The sequence below is a fragment of the Electrona antarctica genome, assembly GCF_951216825.1.
Source record: "Electrona antarctica genome assembly, chromosome: 7".
NCBI lineage: Eukaryota > Metazoa > Chordata > Actinopteri > Myctophiformes > Myctophidae > Electrona > Electrona antarctica.
In genome coordinates, this window is record NC_136812.1 from 30,091,795 (window position 1) to 30,113,753 (window position 21,959).

General features: G+C 44.9%; 1 protein-coding gene across 8 annotated transcripts in view; it reads right to left on the reverse strand.

Moving 5' to 3' along the window:
* Window positions 1-21,959, reverse strand: part of elavl4 (ELAV like neuron-specific RNA binding protein 4) — a gene marked incomplete at its 5' end in the record, with an annotated part of 95,343 nt that overhangs the window by 20,274 nt on the left and 53,110 nt on the right. For all 8 annotated transcript variants that reach the window (XM_079505222.1, XM_079505221.1, XM_079505220.1 and 5 more), the window contains 2 exons: window positions 3,890-4,043; window positions 9,076-9,179. In XM_079505222.1, the coding sequence (XP_079361348.1) occupies window positions 3,890-4,043; window positions 9,076-9,179 (258 nt within the window). The remainder of the gene's footprint in view (window positions 1-3,889; window positions 4,044-9,075; window positions 9,180-21,959) is intronic.

The window sequence follows — 21,959 nt, forward strand, 5'->3', positions numbered from 1 at the left end:
GAATAACACTGGCTGTTTCTCACTATACTTCCATAGACAGGAGTGAGAGGACAAGGAGGAAAGATGAGTTTTTGGTGCCAACACATGGCTCACAGGTTCCTACTAAAATCCTCTGTGCTTCTTAATCAACAGCAATTCCAACATCTAATTAGTCATTAACATTTCTCCTGCTGATCATAAAGCCTTCAGGGATGCCTCGCAGGGCCACTCTTGCTCTCTCTCTCTCTCTCTCTGCTGTGTGTGTGTGTGTGTGTGTGTGTGTGTGTGTGTGTGTGTGTGTGTGTGTGTGTGTGTGTGTGTGTGTGTGTGTGTGTGTGTGTGTGTGTTTGCGTGCGTGCGTGCGTGCGTGCGTGCGTGCGTGCGTGCGTGCGTGCGTGCGTGCGTGCGTGCGTGCGTGCGCGTGCGTGTGGGTGCATGCGTGGGTGCATTCGTGTGTGTGTGTGGAGGCAGCAAGGAGTGTGTACTGTATATGCTATAAAAAGAGAAGCAAAATAGAGTGTGTTCCTGTGAGAGCAATCACAGGTGCCTTACTGTAGTCAAGGGTATATCCATATACAGAGAATACATACTGTATATACATCTTTCTTTTAATATGCATACATACAATATTCTTCTGTATATTGTATTTGTTTGACACATATGGAAATGACAGGGTCATAGTAAGCATGCCTCTTATCAGTGTTCTGTTCATTTAATCTACAGTAAGTGTAAACATTGACTCAAAAGGAACTATACAATTGGTCCTGTTTGGCAAATGGGGGCAAATGGTGCTGATTTCACCATGGATTTACCATGACTTGAAACACTAATGATATCACAGTACAAACACGCCCGTAAGGTTTTGCAGCTGTGTGCAACTTGCCCTCATTTTGCGTGTGATTGCAATGATCCATGTGGCACATTATAAAGGTGGCTTTGTGCCGCATGCACTATTTATTCATGTGCTAACGCATCTTTTATGTTACCTATAGCAAAAGCCTGAAAATGCACAATGGACTCCATTGCCAATTTGACCCTCTTTTGTCCAAAAAATATATTTTACAGCCCTGCCACACTTAAGTCTGCCGGTTGGCTCACAAATTTCTTTCAATTAAGCTAAGTCTTGAAATTGGACTATTGATGAACTATATTGTTACAAACAGTGCTTGGATTGGACCGGTACAGTTCTGCTGAATTACATGGTGCCACTTACTGGTGAATTTGGTAGGTAATAGGTATGCATGTTGGGAAGCTAATTGTGCACGTTACACCCCTGTATTAGAGGGACACAATATCCAGTGGCCAGCATGCCTGGCATGGCAATCAGTGGTGCCATGATCAGTGGATTCTGGGCATGAGTCAGCCCTTATAAATGTGCTTCAGTTACCAACTCTCTGAAGATATTAATAACTTTCAATATAACTGCGTGTGGGAATGAGGTTTGTATGCTGGTGTTTGCAAACTGGTATTTCTTTGTAATGAGGTTCATTTGCAAAAGAGTTTCCTTTTATGTCATTTGTGCAGTTTTAGGGCTGCAAACGCTGCACAATCCTTTTGTGTATTTGCAACATAGAAACCATGCGATGAGAAACCATTCGATGGCATTGCAGGTAAATAAGTGAGTTTGAAAATACTAAAACGCTTCATAGACAGCACCTGCTCTGTCCTTCAATTTCTCTTCCAACTAGTACGGTGGTCACATTTCCACCAGATGCAAAGCCCCCCACAATTTCCCAGATTTCTCCCTCTCCTCCCTCACCTCATTGTGTTTCCCTGCTTTTGCTGCTGTTGCTCCCCACGTGTTCCCTCCTTTCTGTCCCTATAGGCCCTTGGCCTCTCCCTCGTTCCTATAGTCGCCATTTAAGGAAAGGTTGTGAACCATGCAGTCTCTTTTCCCTACAGAACAAATGAACCGCGACATGGAGGTTGCCAACGGACCTGCTGGTAGGAGCGCCATGTGCTTTATTTGGACACGGAACTCGTGACCACTTGCGGCTATGAAAAACCCAACTGCGTGCAGAGGACAGCGATGGAAACACCATGAATTATTGAGTCTCCTATAAAAACCCAAGCTGTGCGGAATGCGTCAGAAGCCTGCCTTCCCGCGTGACAAACTGTGGCCTCTGGCCTGAGTCAAATGCTGTTTTATTCATGCCCTTATATGGGTTCATCTGGGTCCATCTTTACACTCCCAGAGTAAAATTAAGCTCCTCATTTACCTGAGAATTTTGCTGCTTGTTTTGTGTTGTGTTGCTGCATGGGGGAGTCCCCCCTAGTGGATGGAGGCTATTACGTGGTATGATAGGTCTGTTAGTTAAAGGAGATACATAGACAGGAGATGAGCTCTTGTCTCTTCATCTCTATTTGTGATGCAGAGGGGTATAGGCTGGTCTTCACTCTCTCTCCTCCCCCCTTCTTATGAGTACTTCCCAGTCCCCTGCGCTTCACCCCCTTCCCTTATTTTATTTTGCGTCCTCCATTCCTCCCCCTTCATCCTCCTCTTTCGTCTTCGTTCATCCATCCGCCTGCTCTGGCTTGCTCCTCCCCCCTCCCTGTTCACCCTCTCCTCTCCTCTCATGCTATGTGTGTACACACAGGTCTCCTCTCCTCTCCTCTCCTCTCCTCTCCTCTCCTCTCGTCTCCTCTCCTCTCCTCTCCTCTCCTCTCCTCTCCTCTCCTCTCCTCTCCTCTCATGCTATGTGTGTACACACAGGTCTCCTCTCCTCTCCTCTCCTCTCCTCTCCTCTCCTCTCCTCTCCTCTCCTCTCCTCTCCTCTCCTCTCCTCTCCTCTCCTCTCCTCTCCTCTCATGCTCTGTGTGTACACACAGGTCTCCTCTCCTCTCCTCTCCTCTCCTCTCCTCTCCTCTCCTCTCCTCTCCTCTCCTCTCCTCTCCTCTCCTCTCATGCTCTGTGTGTACACACAGGTCTCCTCTCCTCTCCTCTCCTCTCCTCTCCTCTCCTCTCCTCTCCTCTCCTCTCCTCTCCTCTCCTCTCCTCTCCTCTCCTCTCCTGCTCTGTGTGTACACACAGGTCTCCTCTCCTCTCCTCTCCTCTCCTCTCCTCTCCTCTCCTCTCCTCTCCTCTCCTCTCCTCTCCTCTCCTCTCCTCTCCTCTCCTCTCCTCTCCTCTCCTCTCCTCTCCTCTCCTGCTCTGTGTGTACACACAGGTCTCCACTTCACTGCCAGCAGTGATTTATTCTGCTTAGGCAAATGAGTGTGGCTTACAGCCGCGCTGCTCCCTTTCTGCTTCATCACAACGCATTGCACATAACACTGGTGCAGGTCGCAGCCGGCAGGCACTCGTGCAACCCCTGAAATGGATCTAAGAGACATGCTGGCGGGATCCACTGAAACACAATGGGCTGACGTGATTCATTTCTGTCCTTTGTGTGTCACGGGATGTGTAATCAAACACATGCACCAGGCAGAGTCTGCATGTATAGATCAAACATTCACGCGAGCATACATTGCGTACATTTACATACACGCGGACAGAGACGCGTGTACGCTATAGGACTAGTAAACACACACACGCACGCACACACACACACACACATACACGGTTAATTACACAAACCTACGTAAACGTAGCGTAAACACTCACTTGTGTTTATGCATGTGTAATTGACCCGTTTTACAGAAACAAACCAATTAATGTACATTCATGTCCCAGAGATGTGCCTATTTGTGCGTGAACACTCCCATGCATGTACCATATGTGTTTGATTACTGGTTGATGTGTACAGTATGTACACCGTAGAATTCTTACTGTTCATTTAACTCGGAGAGTATACAGTAGAAATGGAACCAATTGGTCCAATTAGTTCCATTTTGTAATGAAATGAACAGTCAGGATTTACTTATTTATGTGTGTTTGTTAAGGATGAAGGAGGCCCCGCCCCATGGATACCTGTGACCTGGTCCACAAGGATACGGGAGGTGATGATGCGTCCGTACTGGGAGAACAGCTGCTCCAGTTCCTTCTGGGTCATGGTCTTGGGCAGGCCGCTCACGTACAGGTTGGCGTCCCGAATGGAGGCTGAGCTGGGCCGTGCGTACGACACCTAGAGAGAGAGAGAGGGGGGTTGTAGCGGTCAGAGGATTATCCCTATTGGTTTAACCACTTAAACCCTCTAATCTTAGTAATACAGACCAATCTCATCCACCATTTTTGGTGAATGTTCTCACTCAGTGGAATAGGGATGTTAAGGTTGTTAACATCCGCACTAGAAAGAAAGGCTGTTGATGGAAGAGCAATGACAGTGACGGGGTGTTTTTAATTGCCGAATTAATCAATCGTAAAACCCGCTTCACTGCCGTTGTTTTTCACTAACCTTTGAAGAATCACCCGATAGTGTAGGTCGCTCCATTGCACGAACGTGTGCCTTAAAATAGCGCAATCGCATGTCCTAATGTCGGAAAATATTCCATGATGGCCGAGTGACAACAAGCAAGAAAAAAACAGCCGCTTGTTGCACGCCGCCATTCTTCATAGCATTCCATTGGGGGGACATTTCCCAGCGGTCCACAGAAGCTAGTGAGACTTGTTTTTTTCCGGTCACGTGATACAAACGTGTGATGTGTCACAAAGTAGCTACAGAAAACCTCTTATGTTATGTCTCATAAGTTATCAAAATTACCCAATAAAACAAATAAAACATAACCTGGGCTACTCGGGTTCGGCAGGGAAAAACTAAATCAATAAACTCGGGAAAGTTGTGTTTAGCAGTCAAACTAAAGTGCATGAAACAATAGGCAGATTTTGTAAACTACATAATTTGTAAGTGTAAAATTGTCTATTTCTCGCTTCAAATGTTTTCAAAAACATTCTTGACAGCAACGATTAGTTGTAAATCACATTCCAATCAGAATCAAGCATTCAACCAAGCCGTAAATACATTTAAGTATAAAATGAAATTACATTTAATCATATTTATATATTGTATACATGACCGCGGTGTGATTTTGAGGTTGGACGCCGTCCAGAACAATGCAACGCAATGTCAGCAGTGAAGCACCGGCGCGCATTGATTAAAAAGGGAGCTGGTGCATGACGGCTACAGTGGAGCCCCGGCCTTAGAATGTGCAAGCGTTGACTATTGTCTATGCTTGCACATTGGCATACCCATGGCTCAGGGCACACATAACTCTAATACACTCATTATTAATTTTATTAGCAGCAGCTGTGTACATCATGGTGTGCTTTGAGGTGGGCCTGCCACGGTTTAAAGGTATATTCAGTGATTTCACTTAATTCAAATATCACTTATTTTTTCTTATTTTTTGGATAATCCTACCTACTATAAAGTGTGCTGACCATATAAGGAGTTCCTCCCTGTCCCCAGTTAACCCCTGGGGTCAAAAAACCCTAGTTTCGGTTTGGGCTTTGGGTGGCAAAGCCTTCATCTAATCAGGATGAGAGGGGCCTTCCTCCAATCATGATCGAGTAGGGCGGGCCTTGGTGCATGTGCTGTTGGTCTGTTGTGTGTGTGTGTGTGTGTGTGTGTGTGTGTGTGTGTGTGTGTGTACGTGTGCACACAAGTATGAGAGACTCCAAATGCAACCAAATGGTTACATCGTTACATTTGTATACTCTCAGAGTTAAATGCAAACTGCTTATAGGCCACGGGCTGCGTTACACAAGGGGCTTTGTGAAATAATGAGAAGAGATTTACAGTAGCTGGTGAGCTTCACTGTGGACAGGATAGAAGTTGGCATTCATTTCACAGGAAGTACGGCACACTTCCCCGGGGTAAAATCTACAGGTGTTTGATGCTCATTATTTTACTTCCTGTTCGTTAAATACAGTTTCTGAGCTAAATTAAGCACTGAGGTTTGATCTAGACATCATTTAGGCGGAATTTCATCTGAATTAAAGTCTGTGCTATTATGGAGATCAGCGAATTTATGTAACAAAACACAACGTGTAGCGCATAGCCACAGTACTGTGTTACTGACTTAGACCCAAAAAGCCTTAACCCTTTTCAGACATTTTAATTAAGTCATTAGCAGCTGGTCGCAAAAAGCCTTTAAGCCTTTTTAACATGCACCATTTAGCTTCGCCGACCTCACACAGTGGATCTGTTCATTTCTGTTTTCATTAAGGAGTAATAGTTGTCCTGAAAGTCTAACCATATCTCAATCTTCCACCTCTTACTATTGGGAGCATACACACATGCACATATGCACGCACCCTTCAGTGCATATAGGGCAGAAGAGACAACATAAAGTTCATGATGTCAATCATCCTTTCGCCACAGTTTCAATCAGTTATTATATTATTATTATTATTATTATTATTATTATAAATAATAATATATTCACATACCAAATAAACCACACACTGGCAGATGCAAAAGATACAAAGATGCAAAGCGTCCTTCCACTCTTTCCTCTGTGTTGTATCAGCTCTTAGTCTCAGGCAGAACAAACAGCTAGAAATAGCGCTGGTATTACTGTTCCTTAACACTAGCTGGCTGCCTTAACACTTAACTTTGTACTGTCAGTTGTCGAGCCCCCAATGTCCCAAGTGATGTTTACATCTTAAGTATGTTGCATGAATCCCATTACCACCGCTGCTGCTGCTGCTGCTGCTGTGTGGAACAGCTTCCCCCTTGCAGGGGCTTTCATTACCTCTGACATGTGGGGACATAAGCCATCCACTACACTTTCACTCAGGCAAACATGCAGACCAATATACAGACACATCGCTAAGCAGTGTCTTGGAACTACCACTGAACCCTGGGTGACAGAAGAACGGGATCACTGGGGCACAGTAAAAACCCAGCATGTACAGGCCCATGCAGGGAAATTCTGGAGCTTGTTTTGTTTTTTTGCAAAAACATGACAGGCTAGCAAGGAACCCAGGTGCAGCTAATAAAATGAATAATGGCTGTTTTCGTGTGACCAGAGCCATGGGTGTGAAAGCATAGACAGTAGTCAATAGAATTGTCAATGCACATAGTCACGCCTAAATCTAACACACCCATTATTTATTGTATAATATCAGCTGCATTGTTTATATCACGGTGTACTATAAGGCCAACCTTATACAGCCTGCTATGTTTTTACCCTTTTGTCTTCCTCTACCCCTCTCAGTTTCTTTGTTTGGCTCTCATCCTCTCATTCGCTCTGTCTTCATCTTCCTTTTCTCGCTATTGCCCTTTTTCCTTTGGTTTCCTCTTCTTCTAGTGTTTGTCTTTTTCTCTTCCTCGCCAACTCAGATGTCTACTCCATCAACACCTCCTCACGATGTGAGCGCTTGTGTGTGTGTGTGTGTGTGTGTGTGTGTGTGTGTGTGTGTGTGTGTGTGTGTGTGTGTGTGTGTGTGTGTGTGTGTGTGTGTGTGTGTGTGTGTGTGTGCATGTCTGTCTGTGAAAGCAAATGTGAAACCTAACATGCAACTGTATGCACGCTCCTGCGAATCACGCACACGTGTGTACGTGATCTCCTAACACCTTGGTGGGCGGAAGGCATCATCACAGCCATCGCTGAGAAGCTCTTAACGCGTGCTGAAGGGTGATACCGGGGCGAGAAGGGAAACTGCGGCAAGACGGAACACAAAGCCTCTGAGAATGTGTGAAACTCTGGTGTCAAAGTGCTTCCTCTCACTCATTCTTCTGCGGAGGCGAGAGGTGCGTGTGATATTAAAGTTAACATTCAAATTTCCTTTTCATTCAAAATGCTTTAGGGGTTTTTCTTGTTTGTAGTGCTGACATGGGCTTCCATCATCGCAAAGGGCTGTCTTTATGTACAGACAAATCATTTTGTAACTCTGAGGGTGTACAAATGTAACCCAATGGGCCCTTAATGGACCCTTAGGGTCCATTGGGTTACATTTGTACACTCTCAGAGTTAGATTAGCACTCCGGATCTTAACAGAGTGCCAGGGATGATTTGAGGTAAAGCCCCTCACTGAGAGTGTGCGTTTCAAAAGCTGCAGGGGAACCGACACTTCTGCACTTTGATGAAGAGCCTGTTAAATTCTCCACTATAGGTAATGACCTTCAGAGTAGTGTATCCTAGTCCTAAGTAAGCCTTTTATTCTCATGGCTGACTTAAAAGATTTAAGAGGAGAGTGCAAACTTGTATCTTTTTTTTTTATTGTGTAAGGTTATGCAGCAGTCATTCCTTACACATACAGTACATGTTATGGAAGTTGTGGCTGCTGTGATGTACTGCAAAACTAGTCAAATGAGCCAGGTGTTTACATGCCTCCACTCAAGTGGTCAGATGGGTGGGCGGCGAACACACACACACACACACACAGTCACACACACACACACACACACACACACACACACACACACACACACACACACACACACACACACACACACACACACACACACACACACACACACACACACACACACACACAGTTACTGTTCTATCTCTCTCAGAAGTTACAGTAGATCAAAGCCAGGTTGCTGGCTTAAATCCAGGCTAGGCCAGACAGTGTTGACATGCCATGTCGTTTTCAATATGCTGTTTTGGGGATTGGAGGGTGCCTCCACAGGCTTCCCCTATTCACAACAACAGGCTAATCCCATCCCATTAGATTCGATTAGAAAAGATTAGATCAAATGACAGCAACGAGAAAACAGGGATTACTACAGACAGCAGATTAACGCCTGGATTAAAACCAACAACAGGAGAGGAGAGGAGAGGAGAGGAGAGGAGAGGAGAGGAGAGGAGAGGAGAGGAGAGGAGAGGAGAGGAGAGGAGAGGAGAGGGTGTTTCTGATGTCCTTTATGATGATGCAGTGTAAGAAGCTCTGAACAGCTGTACTTAACTGTTAGAATAGGGATACTATGTGGGCAATATCCATGGGTTTTATACCATACCATACTATTCGGAAATAGCAGATCTACAAGCTCTACAAGCTCTTTGTGTTGCAATATGACACGTTGTGAGCCCCCCCCCCCCCTTTTATATCTGCAATTCTCTTTTAATGTACTGGGTCCCCAGAACACAGTCTTTTAAAACGGGGGTTATCGGCCGAATACATATCAATTAGACATGAAAGTGTTTGGGAACTAATGACTGATGTACTGCAAAAGGAGTGAAGTGACATTTTTTATACAGTCCAGTTACCTTGATTGTTTTGGTCTGAAGTCTGAGTCCATTTAACGTGTTGATGGCTTTCTCTGCATCCTTTGGGTCAATGTAATTCACAAAGCCATAGCCCAGACTCTGTCCTAAAATATAAAAGAGAGAGAGAGACAGAGAAAGCATTTTACAAAGTGTTTTCTTGGAGAGAAAGAAGACTGGATAGAAAGCACTGTTCTTCCTGTGAATAAAACATGGCAACCCTACACCAACTACAAAAGCAGAAATACTGTAATAGTCGATCAAAAAACAACAACAACACACCTATTTTTGTGCAAAGTGATAGCAGATATCCCTTTGAGACTGCATCCACAGTGCACACAGTAGAGTCACGAAGATGCCAGATGCCGTGAGCGGCAGGAGTATCTTCCTGTTTTTTAGACAGCTGGTACAACTTGCAGCGTCGGCAAAGTGTTTCCGGTTTTCTGGCCAATGCTGCAAGTTGCCGCGTGGGTGGAGCTTAATTTACATCCACCAGCTGTTTAAAAACCCGGAAGAGACTCTTGCTCTAAGCGGCAACTGTCATCTTTGTGACTCTACTGTGTGGATACACCCAGAGTGACTCTATACTGTGTGGATACACCCAGAGTGACTCTACTGTGTGGATACACCCAGAGTGACTCTACTGTGTGGATACACCCAGAGTGACTCTACTGTGTGGATACACCCAGAGTGACTCTACTGTGTGGATACACCCAGAGTGACTCTATACTGTGTGGATACACCCAGAGTGACTCTACTGTGTGGATACACCCAGTGACTCTACTGTGTGGATACACCCAGAGTGACTCTACTGTGTGGATACACCCAGAGTGACTCTATACTGTGTGGATACACCCAGAGTGACTCTACTGTGTGGATACACCCAGAGTGTGACTCTACTGTGTGGATACACCCAGAGTGTGACTCTACTGTGTGGATACACCCAGAGTGTGACTCTACTGTATGGATACACCCAGAGTGTGACTCTACTGTGTGGATACACCCAGAGTGACTCTATACTGTGTGGATACACCCAGAGTGACTCTATACTGTATGGATACACCCAGAGTGACTCTACTGTGTGGATACACCCAGAGTGACTCTACTGTGTGGATACACCCAGAGTGACTCTATACTGTGTGGATACACCCAGAGTGACTCTACTGTGTGGATACACCCAGTGACTCTACTGTGTGGATACACCCAGAGTGACTCTACTGTGTGGATACACCCAGAGTGACTCTACTGTATGGATACACCCAGAGTGACTCTACTGTGTGGATACACCCAGAGTGACTCTATACTGTGTGGATACACCCAGAGTGACTCTACTGTGTGGATACACCCAGAGTGACTATACTGTGTGGATACACCCAGAGTGACTCTACTGTGTGGATACACCCAGAGTGACTCTATTGTGTGGATACACCCAGAGTGACTCTATACTGTGTGGATACACCCAGAGTGACTCTACTGTGTGGATACACCCAGAGTGACTCTATACTGTGTGGATACACCCAGAGTGACTCTACTGTGTGGATACACCCAGAGTGACTCTACTGTGTGGATACACCCAGAGTGACTCTATACTGTGTGGATACACCCAGAGTGACTCTACTGTGTGGATACACCCATAGTGACTCTATACTGTGTGGATACACCCAGAGTGTCTCTACTGTGTGGATACACCCAGAGTGACTCTATACTGTGTGGATACACCCAGAGTGACTCTACTGTGTGGATACACCCAGAGTGACTCTACTGTGTGGATACACCCAGAGTGACTCTACTGTGTGGATACACCCAGAGTGACTCTACTGTGTGGATACACCCAGAGTGACTCTATACTGTGTGGATACACCCAGAGTGACTCTACTGTGTGGATACACCCAGAGTGACTCTATACTGTGTGGATACACCCAGAGTGACTCTACTGTGTGGATACACCCAGAGTGACTCTACTGTGTGGATACACAGAGTGTGAGACAGGCCTGATATCCCGTGGTGTTTCCGCAACACATCCAGGCTCTCAAGTGGTTGCCATCAGGGCCTTCAGTAGGGAAAGCTTTACAGTGACAAAGAAGTCCCTCTTTCCCAGCAATACACACACTCAGAGCAGAGGATCCCAGGCTATACACCACGCTAATGGGAGCCGACAGTGGTTAGTCAGACACAAAGTGAATCACAAAATATGGAGCATGGCTGCTTTGGCAAATAAATACATGTGGGCTACGGATATCACAGCACAGCACAGAACAGAACAGAAGAGCGCTGCTCTGCTCTGCTCTGCTCGACAGAGGACGGGTAGACGATCGAGGCCAGGAGGGAGTTGTAGTCCTAACATCAAACAGACGATGATTTTTCTCTTCTTCTCTTCTCCCCTCTCCTCCCTCTTTTTCTCTGGATTAACTGTGGATTATCAGACGCTCTCTATTGTTAATTAAAAACCTGCCATCCTGGAGAGACTCCTGCTATTTTTAACCAGCCCTGCACTTCTCTCCTCCTCCACCTCCTCTCTTTGACTCTTAGCTGACACCATCACAGCGTTTGACTATACAAATAGACCCCAGATGATTTAGCATGGCTTTATTGGGTTGGTGTGTGCTTTATTATCCAGGACATAGGAGAGAGACACAGGTCATACAGTAGAATCATTCCATGTGTATACCACTTCTTAAACCGTCATTTATATATTTGTTTTCTTGCAAAAAAACGGAAATAGCCTACAAGTTCACAACACATTGTATTGTGTTGCTATTTTTGAAAATCTTGGGACAGTCTTTTGAAAACATTTGCCTAAAAAGGAGACACCAGGTTGTAAGTGGTTAAGAGTTAGTGCCACCAGAATGTGTCATATATTGTAAAACTCAAGAAATGAAAAAAATCCACACACCATTTTCTTCAGGTCTAAGGACGGCCCGAAACGAAACCTTACCACTTCAGTAAAATAAATATTTAGGAGCAGAAAATGGTGTGCAGATGTTTTTCATTTCTTGATTTGTGACTCTATTTGATCCAGCACCCAGCCTATACCTGTACGTAGATGTGCGTATTTGTTCAGCCTCCTCTACCACATATATTGTAAAACTACATAATTTGTTATGATTAATATTAGAATGCAAGCTGAACATCTGGGAAAGAGTATATGCTACACTTTGGAGTAGTTTGTTCCCTTGTTCCCTCTCTCTATCTCTCTCTCTCTCTCTCCCTCTCTCTCTCTCTCTCTGTCTCCCCCCTCCATATCTCCCGCCCTCCCTCTCTCTCCTCTCTCTCTCCCTCTCTCTCTCTCTCCCCCTCCCTCGGTCTCTTCATCCACTTTCCTATCACCTTCTTCACCCGTCTCCCTCAGCCTCAACAAGAAATGTGAGGTTCGACAAGCGTAGCTAGCAGAAGGTGAGCTTAAAGTGTCCTGGCGAAGAGCACTCGTGCATGGGAATGTGGATGGGCTGGTTAGCACTTAATGACACCAACTCAGCACTCAGCCTAGTTGGGCTGCCATGGACATTCTGCATGGACTCTATAGAGTTGGGTTGTAGTGTCAGCATGGTTGTGTGTGTGCGTGCGTGTGTGTGCATGCGCTTGTGTGTGTGAGACAGAGAGAGTTAGAGAGAGAGAGAGAGAGAGAGAGAGAGAGAGAGAGAGAGAGAGAGAGAGAATGAGCATGTGCATTGCATTTCATTTCATTTCAGTTCGTAATGGATTTTCTCTCGACACGTGCAATTCCTGGCAATGAAGCCATGATGGATCCAGTATGCAACAGCTGCGGTATGTTAATGATGTGTTTCTGTAAGTCTGTGTATGCGCGCGTGCGTGGGTGTGTGCGCGCACGCACGCGTGCGTGCGTGTGTGTGCGTGCGTGTGGGGGGAGTCAGGTTGGCATTGCCACATGTGCCCACCCCCAGTGTTGTCCTCCTAACTCCCATCTTGGCCAAGCCTCAGGGCCTTGCAGGCCTGCGTGGTGGTGGTGGGAGGAGGGTTTGGCTGGCAGCGGTCCCCAGGTGAGTGCAGAGACAGTGGGAGACAAATGCCTGCAGCGCCGGGGGAAGCTCCGGGAGGGGATTCCGCCCACCACTTCCAGCCTGCTACGGAGCAGCTCACAGCAGGGGAGCTACCGGCAGACTGCCTGAATCCTGGATGGCTGGCTGGGAGACGCAACGCCAACGCAACACCCTTTTGCATGTGCACATGCGCACAAACAAACAAACAAACACACACACACACACACATGCACACGCACACACACACACACACACACACGCACACATGCACACATGCACACACACACACACACACACACACACACACACACACACACACACACACACACACACACACACACACACACACACACACAGTGAAGTGAAGTGAAGTGGAGTGTGTACTCACAGCGGGGATCAAGAGAACAAAACAGTGGAGATTGGAGTGTAGCTTTGGCTGGCTGCCGGCTAACCAGTGAATGTCATAACACCAGAGAGCTGATATTAACACATATAGACAACTAACCAGTGAATGTCATAACACCAGAGAGCTGATATTAACACATATAGACAACTAACCAGTGAATGTCATAACACCAGAGAGCTGATATTAACACATATAGACAACTAACCAGTGAATGTCATAACACCAGAGAGCTGATATTAACACATATAGACAACTAACCAGTGAATGTCATAACACCAGAGAGCTGATATTAACACATAGACAACTAACCAGTGAATGTCATAACACCAGAGAGCTGATATTAACACATAGACAACAATTCCATTGTTTACAGCTTTTAGCCTGCTTAAAGCCCCGCCATATACTTACTAGGTTCTCACCAGTGCTGCACACCTAAAATAGCCCATCTACAAGCTCACAACAACGTAGCGCAACGCCTTGGGAGCTTGTAGATCTGCTATTTTGTGTGGGTGTGTATAAATCAGGCCTTTACTTTCAAACATATCACGCACGCACGCACGCACGCACGCACGCATGCACGCACGCACGCACGCACGCACGCACGCACGCACGCACGCACGCACGCACGCACGCACGCACGCACACACACACACACACACACACACACACACACACACACACACACACACACACACACACACACACACACACCACACACACACACACACACACACACACACACACACACCACACACACACACACACACACAGAAACCGTATGGAGGTGGTAGTTGGGTCAGCAGGTTCAGCCTCTAACAACAACACCTCTGTGTCAACATTCAACTCTGAGAGTTGCAAATAGCTAAATAAATGAACACTCGTTAAGAGTATGTGAGTGTATGAGACAGCATGCAGGGTCAGTCTGCAATGACTTTCTCAGATGTAGAAAAACAAGTTGCGTCTTTATCAAGCTACTAATCCATTCTATTCAGAGAGAGCCATTTGCAAGAGTTAGTCATTAAAGAATAATTACAAATATCTTGAAAACTTGTAGTATCTTAGACAATGCAGAGAACACATTCAAGTGCATGATAAATGGCTTCTAATCGTGTTGTAGCGAACAGAAAAATTAGCCCTATACTGATCAATTAGCCTAATGGATGCATTAACTTATATATTTTGATTGTCAATTATAACCACAATCTCAAATGATGCATTACTGCTTATAATGGCATTTTAACGAGGTTAGATATTAATTTGCCTTGACTTGTCAGTTGCTAACAGCACCGGTCTCATACATTCTTTAGGCAGTGGAGGAACACAATCGCAGACAATGCAATTAAAATGAATTCCTTTATAACTACAAAAGTTTCTATATAAATATCTGCAGTTGGGTTTTGTGATGAAAACAAAATGAAATAGTTTCACGAGAATCATACAGCTAATAATTTGTGTTATTGATATTGCATATGTGAGTGTGCTACGCTCGTCATTAGATCGTGTCCAGTTTCAGTGACAACAAGCACTAAACCAGTGGTTCTGCACATGGGGACTGGGGACCCCCAGGGGTCCTTTAAGGGGGGTTCAGGGGTTCCCCAGCTAAATAACTGGTAGAAGAACCAAATGGACACTTGTATACAGGTCTGTAACTCTGAGAGTGTACAACGATTTGGTTCCATCTGTATCTCAGGGGGCCTAATAATGAATATCGTCACTGTCGGGTGGAAACCTTGTAACCGTTCCATTATAATTATTATTTTAAAAACTATTTAAAGTAGTGGAAATTGTCAATCTACGAGCATACAAGGCCTCACATTACGAGGCTTTGTGCGCTCGTATTTTGCTCTAGTTATTTTCACTACTTTTGTGCAACACTCTAGAGTAGGGCATTCATTTATGAAAAAGGGAGGGCTAGGAGGTGGGTGGATCATTTAAGTCCATCTCCAGTTTGTTGACAGACCTTTTGTGCTTTCACTTCAACTAGATAAATACTAGAAATGATTCTTCTCAGCTGCAAAACCACTGCTATTAACTTCTGAGTGGCTCTTTGGTGTGTTGCTGAGGCACAATATGACTAAGCCATTATTGGTGAGGAGGAGCAGTTTGCCCGATGTGTGAGATGGGAAAATGAGTGTGTTTCCAGCGGGGGTCCTGCCTGCTAGCCTCCCATGTGTAATAGTGGCTCACTAATCACACACACAACAAACACGCACACACAACGCACGCACACACGCGCGCACACACACACACACACACACACACACACACACACACACACACACACACACACACACACACACACACACACACACACACACACACACACACACACACACACACACACACACACACACACATTTTAATCATTTATTTATGTCCACATAAGAGATAAAATACAAGGACACAAATATTTACAAGGTGCTGTACAGAATGCAATCAGCAAATCGCGGACAAATACCCACACAGCCTTCAGGGGTACAAGTAACAAGTAAATATTTGGCGGCTACCGAAGAGATTGCACAGAATTTTGCAAGCTGTTTAGCTGCTTTTTTTTGGCATCCCAAGTTGTTGGAAGCCTCTTACAACCAAACTATGTCCTAGGCTGCCAAAGATAAACACAAGTAGATTGCACCTATAGCCTAGCTCTATGATGGTCTGGTGGATTGACTGGTATTTAATGACTTTGGTCATAAAGGCTTCCTCTAAGCTAGAATCAAAGGTGCAGGCCACTTCAAGAATGATCTGTTCTCTTCATTGAACACACCATCTGGTGTGTTAGCAGAGAGATGTGCAAACATTTCAGGATTTTCAGTACAGAGTTGAAACATGGAAGGTTTGACACAGGAATGTTTGTACATTCTCACAAACAGTGTAAAATGTTTAGATATGTCCTTTGTTATGAGATCAACTATTCTGTCGTGGTGTGCTATGTAAAGCCCTTTATAGGCATAACAGCCATTCAGAATGTGTGACATAGTTTCTGTAACAAGCCATGTGGTGTGATGCAAGCAATGAGGTTCATGGGTGGAGGGGAACCAGTGGGAAAGGTTGAGTTTGGTGGGAAGGATCTGTAACCTGGCTTTTACTGTAAAGGTGATAATGTCCTCATTGAGAGCATGTGTTCCTTAGAAATTAATGGGAAACAGAATAGTCAGCATGGGGATGGCAAGCCAGTTTCCCCTGGAGTTTGATTCCAGTCCAGTGTTGTTTTTGCCGATGTTGGAACATATCCAACAGGGTCCGCCAGGCACCCTTAGGTGTCAACAGGTGAGTGTGTCCGCTGTAGGTCACTATTGCTCTAACAGAGGTGAGAGGGTCAGTTATTATGTCCTCAGAGACCTCCACAGTCTCAGGGCTCCATTTTTGTCGCCGCCTTTACACGCGACGCGGCCCGCAATTCACCCGCTGCCCGAACATTACGAATATAGGAGCTTTCTCTGTCCCTTAATGGTATTTTGGTCCAGCGTCACCTAGAGGTGTGGTCATGGGCGTGCTGGCACGCTTTCCCCTAAATTGCTATTCTGGTCGCACACATTTGGGAAGGCGCATAGTGCAGTTTAAAAGCACCCATAAACCGTATGTCAAATTAGTTTGTTAAAGAGCGGCGCGCACCGCACGCCTGCATGGAGATGTCCGCGTAGTGCAGGCTGTCATCTCTCCTTATTTGCATCTCTTTGTAATTTTCCTATAATCAGCAGAAGTGAGTGCCTGCCACTTCCTTGTGTCCATTGTGTTCATATAATTGTATAGTCAATGAAGTTATTTGTGCCAGGCATTGTGAAGTGAGACTTCAAGGCAGCAACACACCACTCTTCCATGGGCTATAGACCGTAAGGCTATGAAGCAATATAGAACTGGGCATAACGGGCAACGGATGTGGGATCTCTTAAAGGCAATGGCACGTGGACCAGTGATTGGTTTGATTATTGTAAGGCCCAAACCACACCTATGCATAATATAACGGGTAACGGAGGTGTTTTAGGGATTTAGACAGGTAACCAAAATACCAACTTTGGTGGGGGAACACCCCTTCCCCACTGCTAAATCCCCAAACAGTGTATTTAGAAAGATCAAACGAAAATGGAGCCCTCAGAGTCAGACCGCAACCACTCCAGGGAAACACCGGCTTGGACGTAGAGGTCGTTCAAATCCGGCCAATCCGATGAAACTCCAAAGCCTGGGGAGCGAGTGTCCAGTTTCCCACTGGTTTTCCTTTTGAACCCAAGGAAGTGCAGGGGCTCTGACTCCCTGGCTAAAGGGACCTTGCGTCTCCTCCCCCCCACACACACACACACACGCGCACGCGCGCGCACGCACGCACGCACGCACGCACGCACGCACGCGCACACACACACACACACACACACACACACACACACACACACACACACACACACACACACACACACACACACACACACACACACACACACACACACACACACACACACACACACACACACACACACTCAGTAGGCACACTCATTATGTGCATGGAAATTGTATATGCGCAAAGACACTAAACTGTGAGAAGAACACACATTTATATTCATGTGCTCTACAGTAGAGCATTCAGCAAGGTACACATTCTCATGCGTCAGAATACACCTACTACAATACTATTCCAATGGCATATGGTCTTTCATTATCTCCTTCTTCCTGTGGTATAATGTGACAAGCCCCATACTGCCTACATGAAAGCATCTCTGAAATCAATTCCTCCTACCATCAAGCAAGGCTTGCATAGACTGCTGAACCTTTCATCTGCACGGTAGCTACTGTACCCAATGAAACATCCATCTGACTACTGCACACACTCACATCCTGATTGGACTTTAACTCTGGGAGGGTACAAATGTACTTTTCAAACTCTCAGACTTACAAATGGACAAATGAACACAGAGGATTTCACTATGTGCTGTATGTGCTCGCTGTGCTATTACCGGTATAGGCCTAAAAAAAGAAGAAAACGAGAACATATAGGTGGAGAGTTGTGAATGTAACTTTAACTACATTGATTGGGACCTGGCTGCTAAAGCAATCTGGAACTTTTGATGAACATCTGCAGGTCAAAACGGAAAATGAAATGATGGTATATTGAAAAAGGAATCCATAGGGCAGGTTTTTTTAATATATGTATTTTTGGGGGCAATGCGAGTAGAGAAAGTAGGGTAATGGGAGACATGCAAGACATGACAGGATCCAGATTCGGATCCTCCTGCCTCACAAGGAGCATGTGCTGGCTGAGCCACCAGGCACTCTCGGGATCATTCATTCATTCATTCATTCATTCATACCTATATTTATTCTCAAAAAGACATTGAGGTTGCCCTCATTTTCAATGTTGTCGAGATACATCACAATCCAAGTACAATTTCATTTTCAAATCATTATATCCACATCAATGATAAAACTAAACAAAACCTTCCCCTGAACGTGTGATACAACACAAGTTAAAAACAGTTGCACTCATCTGTGGGTAGGTCTGCAGTCAAAGATTTAAATTGACTTGAATTGAATTGTTTGTTATGGGAGAACATACTTTTTTTCTAAACTTTTTGTTTAGATTGTGCCAAGATTTTTATGCCGTGCCTGTTTTGTCTGTGTATCTGTCTATCTGTCACTGGACCGATTAGCCTGAAAGTTTTTATATTGCTTAGCTGGGTTAGGTGAGGAGAGAAGAGGAGTGGACTCTTGACTGTACAGGGATCGTCACAGCAGATGACACTAACGACCAACTCCCCTATCCGTTTGCCGTCAGCCTTTTTAAATATAGCCACTTTTCAAGCCATTTTTTGTTATGAGTGAAGAAAGCAAACATTGCAATTTGTCAAAAGACATGCATCACGCTCGCTTCCTATTCTCATCCCTGTCCTGAGGTTTTGCCTCCTATTGCTCCTTCAGCGACTTACGGTGACACTATATTTTGAGGGCCGGTACATGCTCCCTGACAGTCCAGCTTCAGTTAGCTTACACAGGGGTTTCAGCTGATGCTTACATGGGGAGTTTGCAAGAAGATAAGGGACTAGCAACATAGTGGAATTCGAGCCACAGCACATATCTTGTAACGTGTATTGAGCCAGTTTGAATAACTAAATCCATAAACAGTGGCACATCCCCCGCACATATCTACTGTACTGTAGCTCCCTCTCCCACTCACTCATTCAACACATCTTTCCTCTGGGGTTGCCAAGGTAGCAGCCACTGTAAAAGTCAGGACGCTCCCCTCTCAGTTCCCAAGGCCCTGCTTCCACCACAACACATACACAACACATACTGCATAATGTGCATATGCACACTGAGACGCACGCACGCACGCACGCACGCACGCACGCACGCACGCACGCACGCACGCAAGCACGCCACACACACACACACACACACATTCCCGCACGATACAAAGACACACATACTTACATACATACTGTACGCAGACATACATGTCACACACATACCACCCCCTTATGGTGGCCACCTGGGCCTTGGGGCCAGTTGACTGGAGCCTGCAATGAGTGGGCTGACTAAAGCGATAGAAATGGAGGCAAGCTGACAGACAGAGGACCCTCTGTGAATCTAGGACAGCCGTTTCATCAGTCCTGATGTCTGGTGGCACCTACACCCCCTAGTCCTGACAGCACAGGGTGTCGAACCTCTAACCCAGGTATGGAGCACTAAAAGTGACATTCAGATTTCGTATCTGAGGCTGACAAAGTGTAGGACAAGCAAGCTCTACAAAGCTAAATTTAACCTACAGTACTAGACGTTCTGGCCGCTATGAGATCTCTGTATCTGACAGTCCAAAAAAAAGAGAAGGAAACCGGTTCATGCGTTCCTTTGTTATGCTCCATTGAAAATGCAATGGTGGTCGCGGCAGAAGTGGAACGATACAGGAAAGGAGATAGGCGTTCTAGAAAATCCTCTACCGGAAGTTCAATGAATACATGATAGTGAATGGAGCTGGCTGGACCAGCTCATAACAAACATTATTTCTGAAAAATTTAGACCTTTGTCATATAATAGTTTCAGGAATATAAAAGAAGACATATCACAGGTTGTTTTCTAATCACTTGCTTTTCGATGTGCACAGAGTGTACACTATATCATTTTGTTTGAGGATCTAAACAGCAGCAGGTATCGTTCCTGTCTTGGCGGTATCGCGAGAAATGGCTGCCGGACAGGAAACGGTGGAAAGTCTCACGATACGTCCAGAAAGGTACTTTGTGCTCTTTAGATATTTCTCCAAAAAGCAACAGAGCAGACAATAATGTCTTATATGTCTTCTGTTATTTTCCAGAAGCGATTACAGAATTAATATTTGTTCATGAGATGGCAGCCAGCTGCCATGTATTCATTGAACTTACGGTGCGAGATTTGCCTCCCATGAAAGTGTCCATGAAAGTGTCATGGCGCAGCCCAGTCACGTGACCATGACCTTTCCTTCTCTAAGCTTCCTTGGTTCCTGGTTTCATTGACTCAAACAGTGAATCATATACATTAGGTTAGTGAAGAGGGTCGTCTAGTGTAAAACCACTGAAACACATCATGGCGAGAATCTCGTAATTGGCAATGTGATCCTTGGAAGAATATGACGAGAAAGTTAGAAAGCGTGAAAATGGATTACAGGATTTCACTCAGTAGGCAGGGTCCTCCGCAGTGTCACAGTGCGAGGCAGGAGGTTTAGGGCCCAAATGCAGACAGAGAGGCGGAGGCAGAGGAGCTCAGATGAAAATTAGAATAAATAAACAAGAGTTTATTGACAAAACTCACAAAGGAACAGGACCAAACACGAGGAAGCAGGAGAATACTAGGAACAATTAGAACAAGAGATTCAAAACTAGGAATTACACTAACTGAACACTCATGACTTACAATGACGATCTGACAAAATAACTGACAAAACAGGGGTGTATATGAGCCATTCTACCGAATTGGTTCAAATTCATAGTTGGAAATTGTGTGAAATGTATTTTGGAAAAACTTTGATCATATTCATGTTGCACTAGATCTAATGGACACATATTTACTAAAAGAGTAAGTCAATTATAATATTGTATTTTAATAATATATTTGAATCTTTCCTCTCCCAAAATGTGTCACTACCGAAACATAGACTTTTACCTTCGAATAAAGATACTTATTTTTTTTTTTTAAATCCGCCCTGTACAGACCAATAAAAAAAGAATGTAGGTGGTTCCACACTTAAATACATTAAAATTGATATTTTAACACATTTTTTATGTTGAATTATTAAGATTAATCAAAATCTAAACTCTATATTCTTTGTAAAATGCATAAAGTTGATTATATTGATTTCAGCATCAATGATAGTTGACATTACACATACACCTAACCAATCATGATCTGAAAATATTGGTTGATAACTCACAATTTTTTATTTTTGACAAAACAACCAGTGTTTCGGTAGTGACTGTATTATTACGGTAGTGACCACAGCATTTTCTTTACAATGCGGTGCCATAGTC